Source organism: Phascolarctos cinereus, unplaced genomic scaffold, assembly GCF_003287225.1.
Source record: "Phascolarctos cinereus isolate Bilbo 61053 unplaced genomic scaffold, phaCin_HiC Scaffold_5;HRSCAF=322, whole genome shotgun sequence".
Classification (NCBI taxonomy): Eukaryota; Metazoa; Chordata; class Mammalia; order Diprotodontia; family Phascolarctidae; genus Phascolarctos; species Phascolarctos cinereus.
Genome location: NW_027555958.1, coordinates 7,310,401 through 7,332,440, shown reverse-complemented (window position 1 = coordinate 7,332,440; position 22,040 = coordinate 7,310,401). Strand labels below are relative to the sequence as shown.

The window sequence follows — 22,040 nt, the reverse complement described above, 5'->3', positions numbered from 1 at the left end:
ACCACCCTGAGACCCTGATTCATCAGCTTTCCTATCATGGCTGACAAAGAGAATGTTACAGAGTGGGACAAGCCCAGGCTCTCAAATCAAATTATGATCAGAAAAGGAAGGCTGGATGAAAACTAACACTACCTGTCTGTTTCTCCCCTTCTCTCCCTCCCTCCTTCCTTCCCTCCTTCTCCTTTTCTCCCCACCCCCTTCCCCTCTCTTTTAAAGGCCTAGAGTGCCAGAAGCCATGGAATGGATACTAGGACCCTGGCTGAGGTTCTAGACCTTCAGCTGGACCAGCTGCCTTTAAGAGAATCCTCCAGGTCCACAAGCCCAAAGAAGCAGACAAGAAAACCTAATGCATTTGCAAACATGCTGCCAATTCTGGAGTCATGTAATTAGTTATAAAACCAACCGCCAACAGCTACAGTAGAGATAAATATGCAAATATACACGGCAGAGAGCATGCAGAAAGAATGATAGCCACTACCATCTAGAGACATTATCTATAACAAATCCTAGTACCAGTAGGGAAGAACAAGGATCATTCTCTGTGTTTTATAAACAAGGAAACTGAGGCACAGGAAAATGAAGAGACTGCCCAGAGTCACATGGCTGGTAGGTAAATATCGCAATCCAAAGCAGAAATGAGGACTCCATTGGCACTGAGAGACCTTGCAATTCTCCAATTGGTAATTGTGTGACCGCCATCCCAGGGCTGTTGGCTACAGCCTCCCAGTGGGCCATGATGCATCCCAAAGGATCTAGTCTTACTTTCACCAAGCTAGATGATGCCTCCCAATTTTGGACAGGTCAGGATAATTCAGGGGGCCTTATTTTCATGTTTCTTTTGGAAACTGAAGAAAAACAGTACTGGAAAGCTTTTGTGGGATGCATGTAGGTACATTAGGATAGTTTAGGCACCTAAAAGTTCTCAGTCCACACAACATCCGCAACCCAAGCTGAAGGCAGAAGGGTGGAGTGGAGAAAAAGCAAGATGGAGGGTCAGGGAACAGAGATTCCAATGGAGCTGCGTGACTTTTTCTAAGTCTCCCACCCTGTGCCTCTGCTTTTCCATCTGTAAAAGGAGAGGTCATAGGACTGAAGACCGAGAGCTGGGAGGTGCTTATGTCTAGGGGCCTTCCTGAGATAAGGTCATCTGGTCCAGTTTCTAGGACTGTGTAAGGAATTTGCCAACACTGGTTCCTAAATTACTTAAAAACAAACAAAAAAACAAAAGCAGTAATACTATTTTTTTTGGGGGGGGGGACAAATCTGTGATTTCATTCTTAAAGGGAATCATCAGCCTGGAAACTTTGCCAGCCAGCAGCTGATACTCTCTTAGAACAATGTGGTCAAGTGGAAAGTGCACCAGTTTGGGGAACAACCCTTCGACTGAAATCCTGTCTCTGATGCTTTACTACCTGCGTGACCTTGGGCTAGTCACTCAAAATCCCTTCTAGGTCTGGATCTCGGACACTGTGAACGTCACTTCTTAGGAGAGTTGCCTCAGGCAGGGAGAGTTGTGGGTGACTTGACCTGGACCACACAGCTAGAAAGAGTCAGAACCGCGTCTTGAACCTCACTCTTCCTGACCCAAGGCTGGCTGGCTGGCTATGATACCCCAGCTGCTTCTCTAGATCTTCTCTACAACGAAAATAAAATAAAATCTTAATTACGTTAGTATCTTTTCTCAGGGGCATCGACATCTGTTTTTTCTGTAACATTTACAAACACGCACAGGATTCAGTAGACATCTACATAAATCCACGCACATTCGGGTGTTGGCTATGCTGGGAGAGAGTCAGAGCAGGGGAGTGGGTAGAGGGCCGAGCTGGGGGCCAGGAAGCCTTGAGTGCATAACCCACTTCGGACATCTCCAAGCTGGGTGACCTCTCTTGGCTTCAGGGTCCTCACAAGGGGGTTGGTCTGTGATGTCCTTCCCAGTTCTAAATCTGTGGTTCTATGAATCTCAGGTCATGAAATCTGAGTCAGCCACCTTAGCTCGTGCAGGTAGCAGCGGTGGGCTGGCCTACCCTGAGCACCTTGACTGGAGGAAGGAAACTAGCTGCATCCACTGTTCTCCCCTTCAACTTCCCAGACCACAGCATCTACTCCTGAAACATCTTGGTGGGGTGTGAGTGAAGAGGTCCCCTCCTGTTCCTGTGAGCTGCTGTTGCAAAAATGAACAGCCTCTCTTTCCTGTAATGCCACGGAGCAGGTACGACAGTGCCCTACAGCTCTCCCAGGCTGGTCTAGCGGTGAAGAGACTGCAGGAAATCAGTCTGATGGGCTCCTCTGAGCTTAGCCCCAATTTCCCAAACCCACCCAAAGAAACCCTCCCTGGAGCCCTGCCAAACAGTTTAAGGTGGGAAGCTGACGTTTTTCTGAGAGGACCATTCTGAACAACCAAATGATTCCAAAGAGAATAACTTACAGAGAGAATGCTGTCACCCTTAAAGCAATTCTAGGAATGCAACCGGTCAGCCAGCCCTGTTTCTTCTTCTCCCTCTTTTCATCCTTTCCCAATGTATTTCAGATAGAAATAGTCCTGAGACAAGGGGTTGCCCTCATGCTACCCTCCTAGAGTTAAAGTTCTAGGGACTATGGCAGAGGTCCATAATGGTTTTGAAATCAAATGAGTGAATGAACAAAAAAGCCTCGAGCAAACATCTACAGCATTCCATGCAATATGCTGAGAATACAAATATGAGAGAGAAAGAGAGAGAGAGACAGACAGACAGAGAGCGCCTGCTCTCAGGGAGATCCCATTCTAATGCCGGGAGGGGACAGCTCCAGCAAGGGGGGGGGGTGAGGGAAGGGAGATCTGTTCTGAGCAGGAGTGCAGACAAGCAGAATAACGGGACAGGTAAGTCCTTTAGAGAAGGACATGGCAGTGTTGATTTAACTGAACCAGAGGATTTGGCTGCAAGCTCCTCGGCACTGTCTATAACCAGTATTTATTGTGCCTATTAGAAATCTGGGTAGACTAGGAAACAAAAACTCTGAACATAGGATTTCAGGAGGGACCTCTGGCACCATCCAACCCAAAATTATTGTGATTTTATGAAGGAAGAGGAAGACACAGAAGAAGGAAGGGACCTGGTCTGCTTGGCTCTTGAAGGCAGACCCAGAAGAGACAAGTAGAAGCCTCCAGAGGAAGGAGATGTCTGCTAAGGAGATCTGCCCCAAAGCACAATGGCTGGGCTGCTCGGCCCTTCTTTGGAGGCCTTTAAGAAGAAGCCAGAAGACAATTTCACGGGGATGGGGTCCAAGGGTTTCTTTGGAAGGCAGACTGACCTTGAGCACTTCTGAGTTTTTGTGACACACAGGAGGGAAGGATCAAGACAAAAGATGATGGGAAATTTGAGGAGAACCAGATTCCTTTGAGTTGGGGGCAATCTGAGAAGGCTCTATGGAGGAGGCCACTAGTTGAAGATCTCATAGGCTGTAACAGCACCCAATTATTATCCAGCAAAGACTCTCACAAATGACTTCTTCCTGAGAGGCATGGAAGGGAAATGTAAATGACTCGGGCCAGCCGCGGGGAGCTTCCTGTGGGCTCCTCCATCCTCTTCCCACTATAGCTCCAAAGCCATCCTGCCCAATGGTGGGTTTAGTCACTAAGTTACAGATGGATTCTGGCCGTTCGGAGACCCCTTTGTGTCTGCGTCCCTAAGGTGACAATGACCTGGAGGTGTCTCTGTTGCCTGTGAGCTCTGGCTGGGTGGCCCTGGTATGACCCAAACCAAGGCCTGCTGTCTAAAGCCTTATTTGCTGCGTTGTGGTTTCTGTCTTCCTCTCCCAGTGCCCCAAAACAGCTGCAATGGACTGTTCTAGGACTGTCAGATCATAGCTCTGGAGCTAAAGGTAACTCAGAGTCAAGGCCCCTCATTTTCCAGATAAGGAAACTGAGGCCAGAAGGAAGGCATGCTTAAGTATCACAGGATCACAGAGTTAGAATTGGAGGGACCTTCAGTCGTCACAGAGAGATTAAGTGGCTTTCTCAGAATTGGGAATATTTCACCTTTCTAATCCCAGCACCTAACACGTGACACGCAGTAGGCACTCAAAAAATGTTTCTTAAATAGAACTTTGAGGTGGGGAAGCTGTGAGGAGGGCAGTGGAAGAAGCTGGAGAGAGGTAGGGGACCTTCCCATAGTCATTCAACAGTCAATCCACCAGCACTGCTTAATCGCTTGCTGTATGCCAGGTACTGTGCATGCTGACAAGACCAAGAGAAATGACTCCACGGCAATTCTGAGAAGACAGCCGTGGAGGGCGACGGGGTGGTCGTCAAGATCAAAAGCACTGGGAGGGACTGAATTTGAGCTGGTTCAGCATCTGTAGAGGACCAGGCATAGCACCAGGAGTGCCAGATGCAGTCTCAAGGATCTTGCCTTCTCTGGGGTGGGTTGGCTGGGTGGAGCACGCACACATCGATCAACGAATCTACCTCTGATGCCATGGAATCAAGAAGGCAGGCTTCATCTTGGGCAAGAGCAACAGAAATAGGAACACTGGCAATTCTGAGGAAGAGGAGATTTGAGGGAAGCGGAAATTCTCAAGTTCTGAATGTGCAGAGTCAAGCTGTACTTTTATTCTGGGCCTTTTTGAAAGCAGATTCTCAGCATCGGAAGGATGCCCTCTTTGGACTGCTGAGATTCTGTGATTTCCCTGAAACCATCCCCATCAGGCAGACAGTGTTAGATTGAAACTCACTCCTGAAAAGGGGGTGCACAAGGGAAGAAGGGCTTCCAAACCAGCTTCTGAGTTCCCTTCACTGAATGTCGTGGAGGCCACGAGTTTCTATCACCCTTCCAGGAATTCATCTTTAAAAGCTATCTTCAAAGTTTAAGATTCCTTCGGCTGAATTACTATTTTAAATAGAAGAAAGGTTTGTCCCATGTTCTGTCTCTATAATTGATAGTGTGATGCTGAATTTGAAGGCACGGGGCTGGAGTTCAAATTCTGGCTCTGCGGCTCACTGCTCACGTTGACCTCGGCCAAGTTGCTTGCCTCTCTGGATCTCAGTTTCCTTATTTGGAGAGTAACTAGATCCCTCCTAAGGGCACTGCTGGCTTTAGATGTAGGATCCTTTGATTTGCGTCTCCAGAGAGAACGCTGGTCAGAAAAAACAACCACCACAAAACCCCAGAAAATTCCCCATGTCAGACATTGGAATTGCTTTCCTCAAGCTAATGACAGCTGCCGTGACTGATGTTTTGACACAGGCAGCCAACCCCAGAATTCTGAATGACAACTGGGCTAACTACTGATGCTGGTGCTAACGACCTGTGTGACCTCAGGCTGGCCCCCAAACCTCCTGGGCAGAGGGGACAGGACAAGATGACCGCTGAGGACCCCAGGAAGCCACGATGTTCTGGTGAACCAGGGAGGGGGATGCTCTTTCTGGGTCTCAGAGCACACAGCGGCGTCCCTCTGGCCTGGACTGATCTGCCACGTGAATGGAGGGAGTTTTCCCAGAAACATTGGGCTCACCTGGGCTCCCACCATGGCTGGCTGATAAACACGAGCATGCCCAGCGGCTCCTTGAAGCAGCAAAGAGAGCGCGCTCCAAAGACCTCCGGTAATTAACCGTCCTCGTGGCCGTGGGAGGTGGGGCAAGGTTCCTCCTTTGCTCTCTCTCAAACCCCAATGAGGCTCAGGCTTGGTCTTGTGCTTGGCCTCCTCCGCGAGAGCAGCGCACGACTACTGATCAGTGGTCCAACTCGCTGTGAACAGCATCGAACTTTCAGGAGATTTGAAAGTCAGCTCTATTAGGTCATCTTTATTCAGTCAGTGCCATACAATATACCCCCCAACGCTGATCCCAGGTACCAGCCAACACAGGTCAATGGCCTACAGCAGGTTGGTTGAGGGGATTAACTCCAGTGGGTTCCTTTCACTTAATTGACAATTGCCTCTTTTGACTCAACTGGGAATCAAAACCCTGGACCACTTCAAAACAGTTCACAGGCCCAATGGCTGAGGACGAAGCGAACAGTGCGCTCACTCGCGCAAGCTCCTCGCCCGGCAGCTTGAGAAGGCTTTTTCCTCTGTGGCTTCAGATAGCGGCAAAAAACTCTGCTCTGTCACTGGTGGTGGAGGGGTGCTCTTTCAGCCCTGTCTTCTTGAGGCTGGGTGGGTATGACATTGAGGTTCAAGGCCCAAATTAGGAACTTAAAGGAGGACCAGGGGCCAGAGAAGAGAAACTCGGTCTTTCGGGCCACACGTCGACAGCCAAGGACCGCCATGGTGGTCCAAGGGTCGGCCCCAGAGCCATAGAAGCTGCGAAGCGCTCTGTGGAATTAACTCATTAGTGCTCATTCTGAAAATTGGCAAAGACAGAGGCTCCATGATTCTGTGTCTGACCTGAGGGGCAGGGGGAGTGACCCCGAATTCTCCTGGTATCAAGAAATGGGGAGACACCCACCTGAGCACTTGTGTCACCCCAGCCACTGCCCCCCCACCTCAAGAATGGGGAGCCACTGATCTTCTCCAAAATGAACAAAAAACCACTTTAGAAAGTTGGGATCTGCTGCCCTGGCACTCTACTAGGGGGAAAAACAAGGCATTGTAAGGGGCCAGGGAATGACACAGGGATAAAGCGCTAGACTTGCGGTCAGGAAGACCCGAGTTCAAACCCTACCTCAGATAGTCAATACTGAACGACCCTGGGCGGGATATGTCATTTCTCTGAGCCTCAGTTTCTTCATTTGTAAAGTGAGGAAGACAATCTCATTTTTGTGAGGATCAAATGAGATAAAATCTGTAAAGCGCTTGGCAAACCTTCAGGCAACAAAGAAACGGGCGCTCGTCTCTACGGGAAGCGTCGCGGCCTTCACTGGGGCCTGAGAAGTCCTGCATGAAATGGAGGACCTGGGTTCACTCAAACATATCCAATTTGTCAAAAACCAAAACCAGAGTCTGAATTATATATCTGATTTAGGGGAAAAGGAAATCTCCCCTGTGCTCCTGAAATTGTTTAGGTAGCTCTGGGACTTCCCCTGATAAATGCACGGTGGTACTAAGACAGGAAAATACACCAAGACGAGGCACTACCAGGCCTGTTGTGAGACTGAGGGGCAGAAAGCCCTCCAGAAGAGTTAGGCCTCATCTCCACTTTGAAGAAGGGACCTAGCAGCTCTGGGCGCTTGGAGCTGCAAATGCTTCAAATGAGTGAGACCGAAAGGAAAGCCAGGGTATCACGTCGGCAGGAGAAGCAGTGAAAAATCCCCAAGAGAGGTGGACGGACAGACGGATGGACAGAAACCTCTCCAAGGAGCCCGAGGGGAAGATGAGTCCAGTGCCCAAAGATGTGTTGCTCCATGGACATTTCCAGATTAAAACACACACACACACACACACAAACACACACAAATACCCCCGAAAAAGAAAGAAAGGCAAGCGCCCAGCTGCCATCCCCAAAACAGACCTCCCATCTGCCACCCACAATTTGCATGTCACCTTCTCCAGGCTCATTTGTACTTCATTAACTGCCATTGACTTAACAAGATTTATGCAAATGACACCATAGGAGCACGCCAACTCCCACTGCAATCAAGTGATTATGTATGTACAATTCTCCACAGCAATGAAAAATTAATACATGACAAGCCCACTCACTGCTGAGTTGAACCTCTGGCTTTTATTTTTCTTGTTGGGGCCTTTTTTCCACATTTTCATTTGGAAAGGCCCTACCAGGGAAGGAGAGCTGGGCTGGCTGCCTCATCCCCCTTCTTCCCCTCACTCTCTCTCCTCCCCTTCTGTAATATTTAAGTCAACAAGCAAGGAACTTGTCCACCAGAAAGAGAGACAGTCATATTTCAGAGAGGAAATCTCTTGATCTAAAAAAAAAAATGGCAAATATTGCTTCCCATAAAACAATTCCAAGATAAGTGGCGATGAAATCACCAGCCAGAAGGGTGAGTATGAATATTTGGAGGAGGGAATCTCTGAAGTTGACCACGGACAAACGTGGCTCCCGTGAAACAATTCCCGTTGAAGTGTCACCGGTCATCTGGCCAGCCTATGATGTCGCTCCTGAGGCACTTGGCCAGGAGGTCGTTTGGGAGTCAGAGGATTTGTACGAGGGTCCAAATTTCAGCTTGGCTCGTTTCCTCCTTTGTGAGCACAGACAAGTCCCTCCTTCTTTAGGGTCTCAGTTTCCTCATCTGCACCACAAAGCTGTCTGGACTAGAAGGCTTTGAGGCCTACTTCTAAATCTATGATTCTGTGATCAGACGAGTTTGCTGACTGCCCACATGACCTGGGAGTCACTGCCCAGCCCAGGGACTCAGTTTCTTCATCTGCAAAATGAGGAGGGTTGGACCAGACGGCTTCCAATTCTAATTTTCTAACATTTATTGAACACGATTCTCGTTCAACCCTGGCAGAGGGAGGGGGCTTTCTCTGTCCTACCCCCAGTGAAGCACTGGTGCCAGCTGTTGACTCTCACGACAAAGGTGGCATCACCAGTGAGAGCAGCATGACCACCACAGTGCACCTGCACTCAGTGATAATAGCTGGAGAGAGTGAGGATGGGGTGGGGGTGTTCTGAGGTTGGGTACCACGCCTCACTGGGGCTGGTCCCTGTTTCTGACTTGGGACAAGAAATCTTGACTCCTACGGAGGCAGAATGGATAAACTCTGTCAGGGAAAAACCTGGAAAATCCACCCTGGCTTCGTCTTTGTCCCCGTACCCCCAGTGCTGAGCAAACTGTACTCGCTGGTCGGCATGTTAGAGGATTGATAGCAGCTGTGCTGGGGGGGTCTGGACAAAGTCCCCATTGAAAGAAGAGGAAGGCAGCCGCAAGGCCCAGTGGACAGCCCAGGGACAACAGGCTGCCCATGGCAAGAGACAGTCCTCAATAGTCTAAGACACACAGAATTGGGAGGGGGAGCAAAAAGAGGAGGCAGATGGATAGACATGACGTCAAAGTGTCCAATGGCTCTTCCTCAGTGAGAGACCAGCCATTCTCTGGGTAGGTGCTGAGCTGCCTATGTGGGAGCCCAAAGTCCATTCACCCCTCTGCTCTCTCCAGCTACAAATACGAAATTTGGGGAGTAGGCAGGTGCATCTCAAATAGACAGTCAGCACTTCCAAATTTGCTTCCAAAATCCCCTGAAAGGTACCTTAAAACAATAAACAGTTAAAAAAATATTTTCTAACTATAATTTGATTATTCAATTGACTGTAGCAGAAACTGGAAATAAAAGGAGAAAGCTTTGACACACAGCTTTGGAGAAGATGTTTCTCAATCTTACCTATATTTATCTGAAGACCTGCCTTTTAAAAGGACAATAGAGCTACATCCTGGTTCTGCCACTGCCCAGCTGGGTGATTCTGGGCAAGCCACTTAACATCTCTGGGCCCTGGTTACCAGTTGGGCTAGATGTCCAGTAAGGACCCTTCCCGCCGCGTCTATTTCCTCTGGAATGCCAGGTACTGTGGTAGGCAGCGAGGAGACAGAAGAATGAAAAGAGAGGATGGGGGAAGGGAAGGGCTTTAACTCTCATCCTAATTTAATCACCAGAAAGAAAGGGAAGGGTAAAAACAAACAGAAGACAGAAACAAACATACAAACAAAACACCCAAGATGAGAGGACTGGACTGCTTTTCCCTGCTTCCCTTCCACTGAGGGCATGCCCACAGGTACAGTTACCAGCATCCCCCCTCTCAGACTACATTGTGTCTACCAACGCTGTGCATTTCCTCTCATTCACTTTCCGCGGACTCTGTCTCTGTTCTTCTACGCCCTGGCTGACCTCCCCACCAGCACAGAGATCGCTTCATCCCTCGTACACGTTTCCCCAGTGCCCTGTCCCTCGTCGGCGCTTAATAAATGCTTCTGTGTTGACTGGTGCAATAAGCATAGCTCCCCTGGATACAAAGCACTTTTTCTGCATCATCTTTCTTGCGGACACAGGCAATGTGGAGAGACACACACTCAGGCTTTAACCGTCACAGATTCAGCTCCAGAAAGGGCCTCGGAGACGATCTAGTGAATCCAAGCCCCTCACTTTGCAGCAGCGGGAAACTGAGGCCAGACAGACAGTCAGTCATGGAGGAGGAGCTGAGATTTGACCCCCCCCCAGGCCTCTGAAGCTGAATATGCCATGATAGGCACACTTATAAATAAAACACGTAATAGAGACTTCCGTTTCCTATAAAAGACAGTCTCCCAAAATAAGAAGCCGATAGAAGTGCATCTGGAATTCCACCTAGAAAATAAGTCTGAGCTTTTCCTGCCCTAGAACCCTAGAACATCCCATCTGGAAGAGATCTGGGTGATCCATTTCGGGTTCCTGATTCACCTGATAAGGTAGCAGGAGCTCAGCAAGGAGAAGGTCCTGTGACTCCCACTGCAGAGTTCCTAAGTCTGGGGCTCATTACAGCTAAATACCCCTGGTGGGGGCCCATGGCTATGCAGTACTCACTGCATGTAACATCAGCCTTCTTTTTCTGCCCTGGCGACTTTTCCTGAATTGTTGTTTCCCTCTTCTTTTATTTATTCTTCCTTCTAAGGCAGGGCCTCTGGAAGGAGGAAGGAGGAGGGTCACACGGTCACGCAGGTGACACAGAAAGGGATTAATACAAATTTTATTAAAAAACAAAAGGAGAGTTGACTGCCACGGGCAGTTATGGAATTTTAAAGCTGGCCAAGGTCTTCCTATATATCAACTTAATTGACTGTCACAACAGCCTACAGACATGATTATCCTCATTTTATAGAAGAAACTAGAGGTTTGAGAGGGGCAGTGACTTGTCCAGGGTCACGCATCTGCTGATGGACAGAGATGAGACTGGACCCCAGACCGTCCTGTGCCCATGCCCAGCATTCCATCCTCTGAGACCCACTGCCTTGGTGCATGACGTGAAAAAGAGAGATCTCTTAATCTGTCACTTCTTGAACTTGGACTGAGATCATTCTGCAAACTGACAGCGAAAAGGCTTTCAGGGACTGCATAATACTCATTTTACGCCTGACAGTCTATTCCAATCCCCACATATATTGGAAATCTAGCCGGGAAAAGTAAGTGTCCTCTGCAAATTAACTGTGTACAAAATTGTGTTACAGTTTCAATTAAATCACAGCCTTATGCTGCTCAAATCGCAAAGCATTGCCAATATTAATAAGGGTTTCCACTAAGTTAAATACAAGAATTGAGGCAATGAATTTATTAAATTTTGCTAGATAAAAGAAATACATTTCTTGATATCAATTTCAAAAATGAAAGAAAAGGAGTTAAGTACATTAAAAAAAATTGTTCGAATATAAAATGGTTTGACAGCTATGTGCATGTATGCAAACACTCTCTCTGTCTCTGTCTCTGTCTCCCTCTAGATACTCACAAATATGTGTGTTTTAAAGGTCTGTAGAAAAAGAGAGTTGAGGAAAAAAGAGAAACCAAAAAGCTGAGGAGAATCAATAAAATCCATCTAGGGGGTGGGAGGGTGAGGGTAAAACATCTTTTCGTCAGAAATGCTGCCACAGAACAGAGCTTGCCGGCAAGAGGTCCCTTTCATACCGTGGGCTCTGAGCTTTTCCTCATGATGTCCAATCCCCATTTGGAAGCTCGTTAGAGCTGCTCTGGCTCCTGATAAAATGCCAGTTTTCTCCGCTGACCCCTGGGACCTAGTGGTAGAGGAAACCCGGGAGGAAGGGCAGTGGTGTGCCCTTGACTGGATGTTTTCAGTCTCCCAAGTTCAAGGTTTGCCCTTGGGGGGTCTGCTGAGGCTCCTTACTATGAGCCCAAAGACTGGGCTCTCCCATGAGGCCACAGGCTGCCTCTTCCCAATACAGAGAAGGAACACTCCCTCTCCCTCCTGGCGCCCCAGGCTGTGGACACGGGGCAGCACAGCCGGCCAGCCCGAGAGAAGTTACTGAGGCCAGGAGCTGTTTCCTAACCACGTTAACTATGGAACTCCAGCAGAAGTGTCAGAATGTTCTGCTCAAAGAGGTATGCGAAGCAGTGCTGAGAGAAGCACGTCAGTGACGGCGGAATGGGAGACGACGGAGAACGAGCCTGAGCTGGAAACATCTGGGGGACAAACACTCCCTCCTTCTCTCCTCTCCCTCCTTCCTCTGCTCTTTCCCTTCCTCTTCCTCCTCCTCCTCCTCCTCATTGTCTCTCTCCTTGCTCTCTTGTGTACTTCTCATTATCTTGCTTCTATGCTTTCCACTTCTTCCTTCCTTTTCTCCCTCTCTCTCTTCCCCTTTCCCTCCCATTTCCTTTCCTTCCTTCCCCTTCCTTTTTCTTTTTTCCCCCCTTTCCTTCTTTTATCCTTCCTTTTCCCATCCTTTCCTTCTTTTCTAGTCCAACGGAACAGGAAATATCAGGTCCATTAGCAGCTTTTAGCTGCAGGATGAATGACCCTCAGCCTTATTTGTCCCCCTCCCCCCCCCCAGCACCAATCCTGGGCCCTCTTTATTGATGTCTCCCTGGTAAGCGTGCCCTGACCAAACGATGCTCTAGCTTAAAAACCAACACGTGTCCATCCAGGCCATTCCGCCTCTGGTTTGGGGGCTAATGAAACCTTGGGCCAGGCTGGTCACCCAGGCCAAAACAAACCCTCCACTCCAAAGCCTGTTGTGTAATGAGGAAGTTTAATTAAGGCCCCCCCATTACAGCTGTAAATGTGCACCGATATAATAAGGTCTAAATGAACCCAAGCCTAATCAAAGTTACAATTCCTTCATTAGCAAATTACAAGCAAGAGTCTGCAGCTGACACACGGGCTCAGATTATCACAACTAATTGCCTCGCTGTTACAGCCCGGTCTGAAACGGCGTTCAGATGTCCGTCTGCGAGAGAGGAAGCGAGGGCCGTATCAGGCGGAGGCTGGATCACAAGGGGCCCTTGTACCGAGCTCTGATTTACCCCCGCGGACCGGCAGCCTCGCCAGGCACCGCGCGAGGCCCAATCAAAGGCCGGCCACAAAGGCAGCCTTTGAAGCCAGCTCAGCCTCCCCAAGCCCTCCATATGCGAGCGGGCAGACTGCACTTCATTAGGGCATGTTGTCACATTTTCCCTCTTCTTATTCTAATGATCCCATTTTAATACACACAGGAACCTCTCCTAATTGATGTCAAGTGAGTGACTTCCACATTCATCAACAGAACACATCAAACACGCGTCGGCTCACAGGCCCAGCATCCTTGAGTAAGCGTGAGGCTCGAGGTGTGGCTCCGATGGAAAGGGAGAAAAAAAAAAAGGGGAACGGCGGGGGGGGGGGGGGAAAGCCATGTACCTGCTTAATTGGAATTGCACGGCCACTTCCAATGCTGTCCGCTCGACTCTCCAGGCTTTTTTTCTCTTTGTCTGGGTCGCTCCCTTTACGAGACTGCGGAGAAAAGGAAAGTTAGCAATCGGAGAAATGCGGTAACGGTTCCTAGACGGGGCCCTGCCCCACTGGGAACATGCTCTGAAAAGACCCATTTTGGTGACAGTGCACATCCTAAAACCATGGACTCAGGCCTTGAAACAGAGCTCCCATCTTTCTCTCCCACCTCCCCACCACAAAATCATCTTTTAATTTTTTTTTTAAGAGTTCAAAATTCAATTACTGGAAACCAATGGACCATATAGGAAAGTAACGCCCAACAGGAAAAGACATTTTCCAAGCCTCCATTAACAGTAACAAGGAGGAAAAAAAAAATAAAAGAGGGTTCGAACTTCAGATTTGGAAAACCTTCTGTATCGATTTCTATATTTAATTAATGCTGGAATGACTTTTTAAATTCTATTAACGGCTTGGCAGGGCAATTGAATGGCATGCCCTTGATTAGTCACAAGTTCATTTAATTTTTTTATTGCTTTGGGGAGGTGAGAAAGTAGCAACCTCAAAGTCAGGTTGGTGTCTGATTCTGATCTGAAATAAATAAACACGAATCCCAAGAGGAAGCTTCCCTCAGGCACCGCAATGAGGTGCAGGGGGGCGCGGAGGCTGAGGGGGAGAGCCACAGCTTCACGTGGCGTAGCTTCTGCCGGCAAAACGACCAGGGCTGCACTTCTTCCTTTACAGAACCGAGGACATACACAAGGAGTTTACTTAAAGCAAACCGTCAGGAGTGCCCCCATCTCCAGGCCCTGTCTTTTACGGCATGAGAACGTGTGAGCAAAATGATTTTCTGACAGATTTATTTTATTATGAGAGAAAGATCTGGGACTCGTCCTCCTTAATAACCTTCCTGACAAGTGACAACTTCACTCCATTACTTTTCAATGGGAACATTACTCACGCAATATTGAAAATGGGGAAACATTTTCATGTGCTTTTCAAATCTTAGATGATATATGAAATGGAGGGGGTCGTGGTGTCCGGCGCGACGGTGGCGAGAAAGCTCAAGAAACCCAGGTTCAAGGTGATAGGGGAAGCGTTGGCAGCGCCAACTGGGAGAGTGACTGGCAGAGACTCGGCATTCAAAGGCCTGTCGGGATCAGCGGCTGGACCCTTTTTCAGAGCTGGTGCCGGGGATGAGTTGGGAAGGGGCAGAGGACATGTTAAACAAAAAATAAAATCAGATCAACACACCTGAGGCAAGGCAGAGGAAAGAGAATTTGGTTTGGTTTTGGCCAAGACTGGCGACTTCCTCAGGGTATGCGTCCAGGGGCACGAGGGAGACAGAGACACAGTCTGAGTCACAGACTGACTGAGAGAGAAGGGGAGGGGACCATTGAGGACTTCCAGTCTGGAAAGTCCCTCCACCAACCTGTTCTCTCCCTCCCATGGTATTCTGCCTTGAACACTTTGTCTGAAAAGCGCACTGACCTTATCCCAGGCTGCCTCAAATCACCCTTTTTGGTGCCTATCGCTCCCCCAAGTCCCCAGTAGAATGCAAGTGCTTGTATCCCAAACACCCAATGGGCGCATGATAAACAAAGTAGGCGCATAATGAATGCCTAGTGAATTAGATTGCATTCATGATGACTGCAAGGTGGAAGGAGAGAGAGCGAAATCTTTTCAGTGTGATTTTAAGGTCAAGTGACCTTTTCCCCCCAATCCTTTGGAAAGTGGCAAAATGCATAGCGTGAATAGCCATCCTCTCCTCACACAGACATTAATTTACTGAATTAGCTCCAGCCACGTGGCATTATTCAGTAGGCGCTCAATATACTCTATTTGTTCTGCTGTCACTTTGTCAGCAGGGAAGCACATCCCCACATCCCTGAATACCAATGAGGGAAAAAGCAGTGACACAGCTAATGTACTGGCTTGTTTGTTTTTTAACTTGAAGAACTAAGGTGACCCCATATTCTGGCATCATGGGATTGATGATATTGGGGATAGAAAGAGGACTCCATAATCAAAAAGAAATGAGTCCAAAACAAGCCCAGGGCTGCACTGCCCTGCACACCAGCTCACGTGGCATATGCCCCACCAGGGCACATCCCTGACAGATGGCATCTTGGGTCGAGTTTTGTTTGAGAAGACTTGGGACTCCATCCCTTGTAGGGACACCAGACCAAGGAAGTGTTTCCCCAAAGCAGATCACCACTCGCTCTTTATCTTCTTAAAGAGACATGCCCAGGGCACAGACAGGGGAAGGGATCGGTCCACTGTCACACAGCTAGGTCACAAGTGGGAAAAGTAGCACTCTTGAACAAAGAGAGTTGTCACTTTGGTCTAAATGTAGACTTCACTGCTAAAATGAGATCTCTTCACCAGTCACAAACATAAGACAGCAAGGGGAATATATGACCCGTTGAATTCCGTACTTACGGCCTTGTAAGACAGACCAGAAGCAGAGAGATGGTGAAGGAGTACAAGACAGCCAGTTAACACCAGCCCACGGCCAGACCTGGCCTGCTGCCAAGATACTGTGGCCTTGAGAAGTGGACCACAGGTCCATCATGAGGCCCACCTCTTGTTGCTTTTGGCTTTAGCTTTCTTATTGCTTTTTTCTCCCCAAGTAATTAGAAAAGGCCCAGACAGACTGTGCACATAACTACTGACGTGCAGGGACGTGGAGAAATTCTCCAGTGAAATCATCACCGATGTGGCTCGTGCAGGTGCCAGAGCCTGCGCTGAGTGCGAGGGATGCAAACGGAGGCCACGAGAGGAGGCCTTTTGCCTCTTGTTCCTCAGGCTATGAAGGCAGAGCCAGTGGGGAGAGCCAGGCCTTCAGAGGGGCCTCCATTCTTCTTTGACTCAAAGCCAAGCACACGAGGAAAACCTGTTGGGTTCCGCTGCTTCTGGCAAGGGTGTACCAACTTGCCTTTATCAGCATGACGGTTTTTGCTTGGCTTCATGTAGTGGGCACTGGTGGCAAGCCATACAATGAAATTAAACGGGAAGTTTAAAAAACTCTCACTCACCAATGCCATGCACTCTCCGGTCAGGCGCACTTTTCGGTCCAATGGGGAATATGGGGATGGGAAAGGGGGCCGTGCATAGGAGGAAGGGGTGGCCTCAGGGAGGGTGGGCTGCCCTCCCCTGTGAGCCTCCATACCCAGGTCAGCCCTTGGTACAGGCAGGTTCACCCTCCTCCCTCTTTTCAAAATCCAGCCCAAGCGCTGCCTTACATAGAGGGCCTTTCCTCATCCCTTGCCGCTGTCTTGTCACCTGAAATGGATTTTGTTTAATGACAACGCCAATAACAGCTGTCAGGCAGACGGCACTTCGAGGTTCACAAAATGCCCTACGCATTTGATCCTACTGATCCTCATCACACCCTTGGGAAGGAGGTGCTATTATTCCCACTTTACAGATGAGTAAACTGAGGCAGAGAGAGGCTAAGTGATTTGCCCTGGGCCACACAGCTAGTATGTATCTAAAGCCAGATTTGAACCCAGGGCCTCTGACTCTTGATCACTGCCTCCTTCCTAAGAGCTTAATAAACCTCTGTCTAACTGAATGATCCAAGCAAGGCTGGGGTAACCCCTGGTTGGGATTGGGGAGAGAAGATTCTTGGTCAGGCGATAACGGATGACCAGATGACCACCAAGGTCCTTCCAAACCTGAAGTTCTGAGGCTCTTCAAGGATCATGGATAATTTTTTGACTACGTTGGTGACATGATGACAAAAGACAAGCAGAGCCGTGGATGTGGACGTGGCAGGACAGGGCACCAGCCCACTCGTGGCCAGGATGTCGTGGAGCAATCGTGGGCATCCCCAAAAACAAACAACTGTTTACGTGATCCCACACTTCCAAAGCATGGAGAAAAAGCACGGGTCACCCCGGGGCGGGCAGTCACACGTGCACATGGAGTCCCTGTGTCAACGGCGTCATCTTCAGATTGAAGGACCAGCGTGTGGGGAGCGTGTCTGATGCTGGAATAAAAGCTTCCCCCCGAGTCCAGTCAAACGGCTGGTGGCCCCTTTGGGAAGGAGGGGGCCCGTCTGTCTTGGCACCTGCAACTCTCGGCAGACACGCAGCAGCTACTAATAACAAATGCCTGATGAGTCCTTCAATGGAAGCCCCCTGAGGGCAGGGACCGTATCCCAGGTTTGGTTTTTTCCTTTGTGTCTGCCCAGTGGTTGGTGCCCAGGGACCAGATCTGTAATTTCATTGATAAATGAGGGAGCTGCCAGAGGAGGAAGCTCTACCAAAGCAAATTGGCACAGACTCTGCCTCTTGTGGTCTTGGCTTACGGTCTAGAGGACAGTGAGGCTAAAGACTTACCCACGGTCACTGTGTGTAAAAGTAGTTTGAAGTAGGATTTGAACTCATGTCCTCTGGCTCAAAACCCACAGTGCTTTCACTGGCCTACCCTGCCTTTATGTGATAACTTCAGCCTCATTAAAAACAGAACAGTCAAGCCAAGGTCTAGCCCCTGGCAAGGGGCTGCCTCACTTGTGCCTCTATCTCCCCAGGTCCTGGCACAAGATGTGATGGCCGGCAGAGACACTTCTTGAATGAATGCCTCTTGATTTGTCTAACTACAGCTTAATTAGTAAATGATGTGATACAAGCTAACAACATAATAAATAATAGCAGTGTAATAATCATAAATAGCATTTTTATAGAGCTCTTTAAGGTTTACAAAATGCTTTACAAATATTATCTCATGTAATCCTCAGAACAACCCTGGGAGGGAGGTGCTATCACCATATCCATTTGACAGTGTAGGAAACTGAGGCAGAAGGAGAAGTGACTTGTCCAGTGTCACCCGGCTAGTGAGGGTCTGAGGCCAGATTCGACCTCGACAGACACCAGATGGCTGCCCAGGACGTCATGGCCATCTTCTGTGCAGATATGAACAGCATATGAAAAAATACATAATTACTTAGAGAAATCTCTCATCGCCTAAAAAACGCTAAAATCATGAATGTCAATCAGAATGCAACGAGCATCTCTGAGAGGTGATGGGACACCCTACACCTACCAACAGTCTGCCCCCCTCCATCCTCCCACGACTTAGCACACAGTCTTAGAGACTTGCCTGAAGCTCATGACTTGCCCAAGGTCACACAGCAAGTATCAGAGGCTGGCCTGGAACCCAGCTCTGTGACTCCAGAAACCTATTCGCTATGGCCTGTGGCTTCTGTTGCAATCTGCAGAGATCAGGGCAGCTTTGAACATTCATGTTTAGTTTATTATGTACTGAAAAAAAAGGCAAACTCTATGTAAGGTAGAGCTGTAACTTCACAGACTTCCCCCGCGATGGATGTGGAAATGCTTATTTTCTTTGTGCTTGGTTGAGTTCAGCATCAAAATAAAAGGAATTTTTTTAAAATGGGGATGAAGCGAGAGAGGGGGTCAGATCCAGTGACTTCACAAACACAGGAAACTCCAGGACAAATTCTCTACAAATCACCCATTCATTGAGAGGTGCCCGGAACTCTGGGACACGAAGGACTCGGCCGCTTATGCCACATGGCTGTTTCAATCAGTCAATTAATATTAATGTAATCAAATTAATTAATTTAATCAATTAACCAAACAAACATGTATTTGAAATAAACTAGGTCGTCCCAGGGGCTGACAGCATGGCAGAAGATTTGGCACAGAAATCTGGGGCCACTGGTGAGGGCAAAGGCAAAGCAGGACCACAAAATGCGCTGGTGGAAGAGCCCTTGGCAGGCCCCACTTTAGGAGAAATCCCTGGGATTCGGCAGTGGCAGTGGCGGCGTCTCCTGAGCGAGCCCGGGCCAGTCCTCGGATCCCTACAGAAGGTGGCGTAGTGGTTGGGGTTCTTGGTAGGGCTGGGGATCCCTTCTTTCCCGATTATCTGCTCCGTCACTAAAGCCACAATCACTTACATAAAGAGAAGCAAGTGTAGCGAAAAAGAAGGGACGGCTGACAGCCGGTCCTGGGCCCCCCAACGTCCTGGCGATATTAGGCAGAGATGAGGGAGGGCCTCAATGTGCAGGAGGCTACGCGCCCATGCGGAGGGGATGGCGGCTGCAGGGGCACACACGGGTCCCTGTGGCCCTCCTGACATGATCTGTGTCCCAACCGCCAAGTCCTGATGGATGAGGCTCAGGAAGCCGGTGACAATCCGGACTCCAGGGCTGGCCTTTGCAAAGCCAAGCATTCGCTCAGTTACTTGTATGACACTGACATCTAGTGGCAGAAACGTGTCCAGGCTCTCCTGAGTCTCACCACACACACACACACACACACACACACACACACACACACACACACACACGCATGCACACACACTCACTCTCATGCCCAAACACATCCCTATACATTCATATACACATACATCCATGTACACACTCGTACAGCCCCATCCACACATTCACCCCTACATACCCATTCCCCACATACATGCACACGCACTCATATCCTCATATCTACTCATACATATATCAACCCACACACGCTCATTCATACACACGCTCACACTCACATACATTCCTACAGACACATCCCCACATACTCATATCCACTCACAGACACATACACACCATCCCCACACACTCATATGTGCATACATTCACACACATATAAACCAAGACACACTTACACTCATGCAGACATACACTCACACTCATATACATATCACCCCACACACATATATCTTCTCATACACATATCTACACACATACTTATATCCACACTCACACTCATGCTCAAACACATCCCTACACATTCATATGCACATACATACCCATACACACCCCTACGCCCGCATATAGACACATATACACATTTACCCCCACGTACTCATTCCTTACACTCACACACACTTGTATCTATTGATACATACACACATTTAAACTCACATACATACATTCATAGAGTCACATTCCCACATACTCAGATACACACACAGTCCACACATTTATAACTACTCATAGATACACACTCAAATCCACTCATACACAAATAACCCACACATACTCATACACACTCACAGACACATTCAAACATCCCCACCCTCACCCACAATACACTCACACACACTCATGTCCATGTACAAACAGTCATGCGAACTCATACGGACACATACACATACACACACATGTACGCTCACACTCAAATACACACACACACACACATTCCTACACACCCCCACTTTTGCTCAGCATCAAAGCATGCTGTTGGCCAACAAGAGCCCTTTTTGCTGAAATGCTGAGGTGAGCCCACGGTCATTTTTGCCTCCCCCATGACGCTGCTCTGTTGTTTGTTAACGCTGCTATTCTGCTGACGATCACTGGGGCAATCCTCAGAGGATTCTGGTACTAGAACATTTGGTATTTAGTCGTTTCCCCCACTGAATGGCCGCATTAATAAAGCAGAGCCCCGCATCTATCTGCCTGCTCCAGGAGGACGTGGGGAACTGGGAGCCCCCTTCCAGGCCCAGCCCAAGAGCCCCTTCAGCAAGGAGCCCTTCTTGGCCCCTCCAGATGTTACTGGTCCCAGCCCTGCCCTCGTCTGACGTGGCAGACATTTGGTACTGACGTCTCACCATCCACAGGGCAGAAGTTTTTGTCCTTGCCATCCTCGACATCGAGCACAGCAACACCACACAGAGTCACAGACTTAGAGCCGGGAGAGATCCCGGGTTCTCATGTAGAGACTTAAGAAGGCACCTTGGAAGCCATCTACGTCAGTCCTTGAGTTTTACAGATGAGGAAAATGAGGCTGGAGACGGTCCTGAGCAAAGGTGGAATTGGACACAAGTCCTTGGACTCTGACAGGCAGAGCCAGCGTCCAGTTCAAGCCTTGCCTCTGACTTGTGCTGACCATGTGACTGTAAGCCAGCTCGGGGGATTGACCCTCACAACAGCTCCCCTCCCCCTGTGCTCACCCTGTCCCTTTCCCATTGACCTGAAAGCCAGGCTTTTTTCCACATAAGGTGATCCTCCTCTTCCTCCTTCCTAACCTTGTTCTTATGATCAGAGAAAGAGGAGTCACTGACAGAAGGTGCATTGAATGCCACATGAGCCGGTGAACTCAACTGCAAACTGCTTTTCAGGGGTAGGGGAGGGGGTCCTATTCAGAATGCAGGACGACCAAACCAGTCTCATCTGCCACCACCTAGAACCTTCTCACGGGAGGATCCTGCTGGTCCTCCACGGATCCTCTTGGGTGGGGAGTCTGGCTCCACGGAGGCCCTGAAGAGGCTTCTGCTGGCCTCCTGACAGGGCCAGGGTCCTCACGTGCGCTCCAGACCAACTGGGCATCCCTCACTCCTGTCTCTGCCCCGGCCTGGCCTGGCACACTCTTCTCCTCTTCCTCTGTCTCTGGGGCTGGCTGGCGGCAGCTCCAGCCCATCTCTTTCCAGAGTCCTTTCCTCTGTGCCCCTTTTGCCAGGGCCCCCAGCCCCTTCATTGGGAATCTGCTGCAAATTTATCTTGTGTTTATTTAACCTCTCAGTAAGGACAGCACCAACTTCGCAAGGTGGTTGTGAGAACTGAGGCAACGCCCCGAGGGCCCCCTGCAGATCGCCCTGAGCTATTCTTATTTACCTCTCTGTGCCTGCGCTGCTCTGCTCCCACCTGTGACTCTCCCCCAGCCAGGAGCCTGTCGGGTCCCAGGGACAAAGTCCAGTTCATCTCTGTCTTCGCATCCCTTGTACTTCAAACAGTGCCTGACACATAGTAGGAGCTTAACAAATGCCTGCCAAATTGAATTGGACGGGT

The 22,040-nt window shown here is 49.1% G+C and overlaps 1 protein-coding gene across 1 annotated transcript in view; it reads right to left on the bottom strand.

Annotated features, from left to right (window-relative positions):
- AGAP1 (ArfGAP with GTPase domain, ankyrin repeat and PH domain 1) overlaps positions 1-22,040 on the bottom strand; it is a 482,721-nt gene that overhangs the window by 299,233 nt on the left and 161,448 nt on the right. Inside the window, 1 exon segment of the mRNA XM_078154609.1 lies at positions 13,247-13,339. Within this exon segment, the coding sequence (XP_078010735.1) occupies positions 13,247-13,339 (93 nt within the window).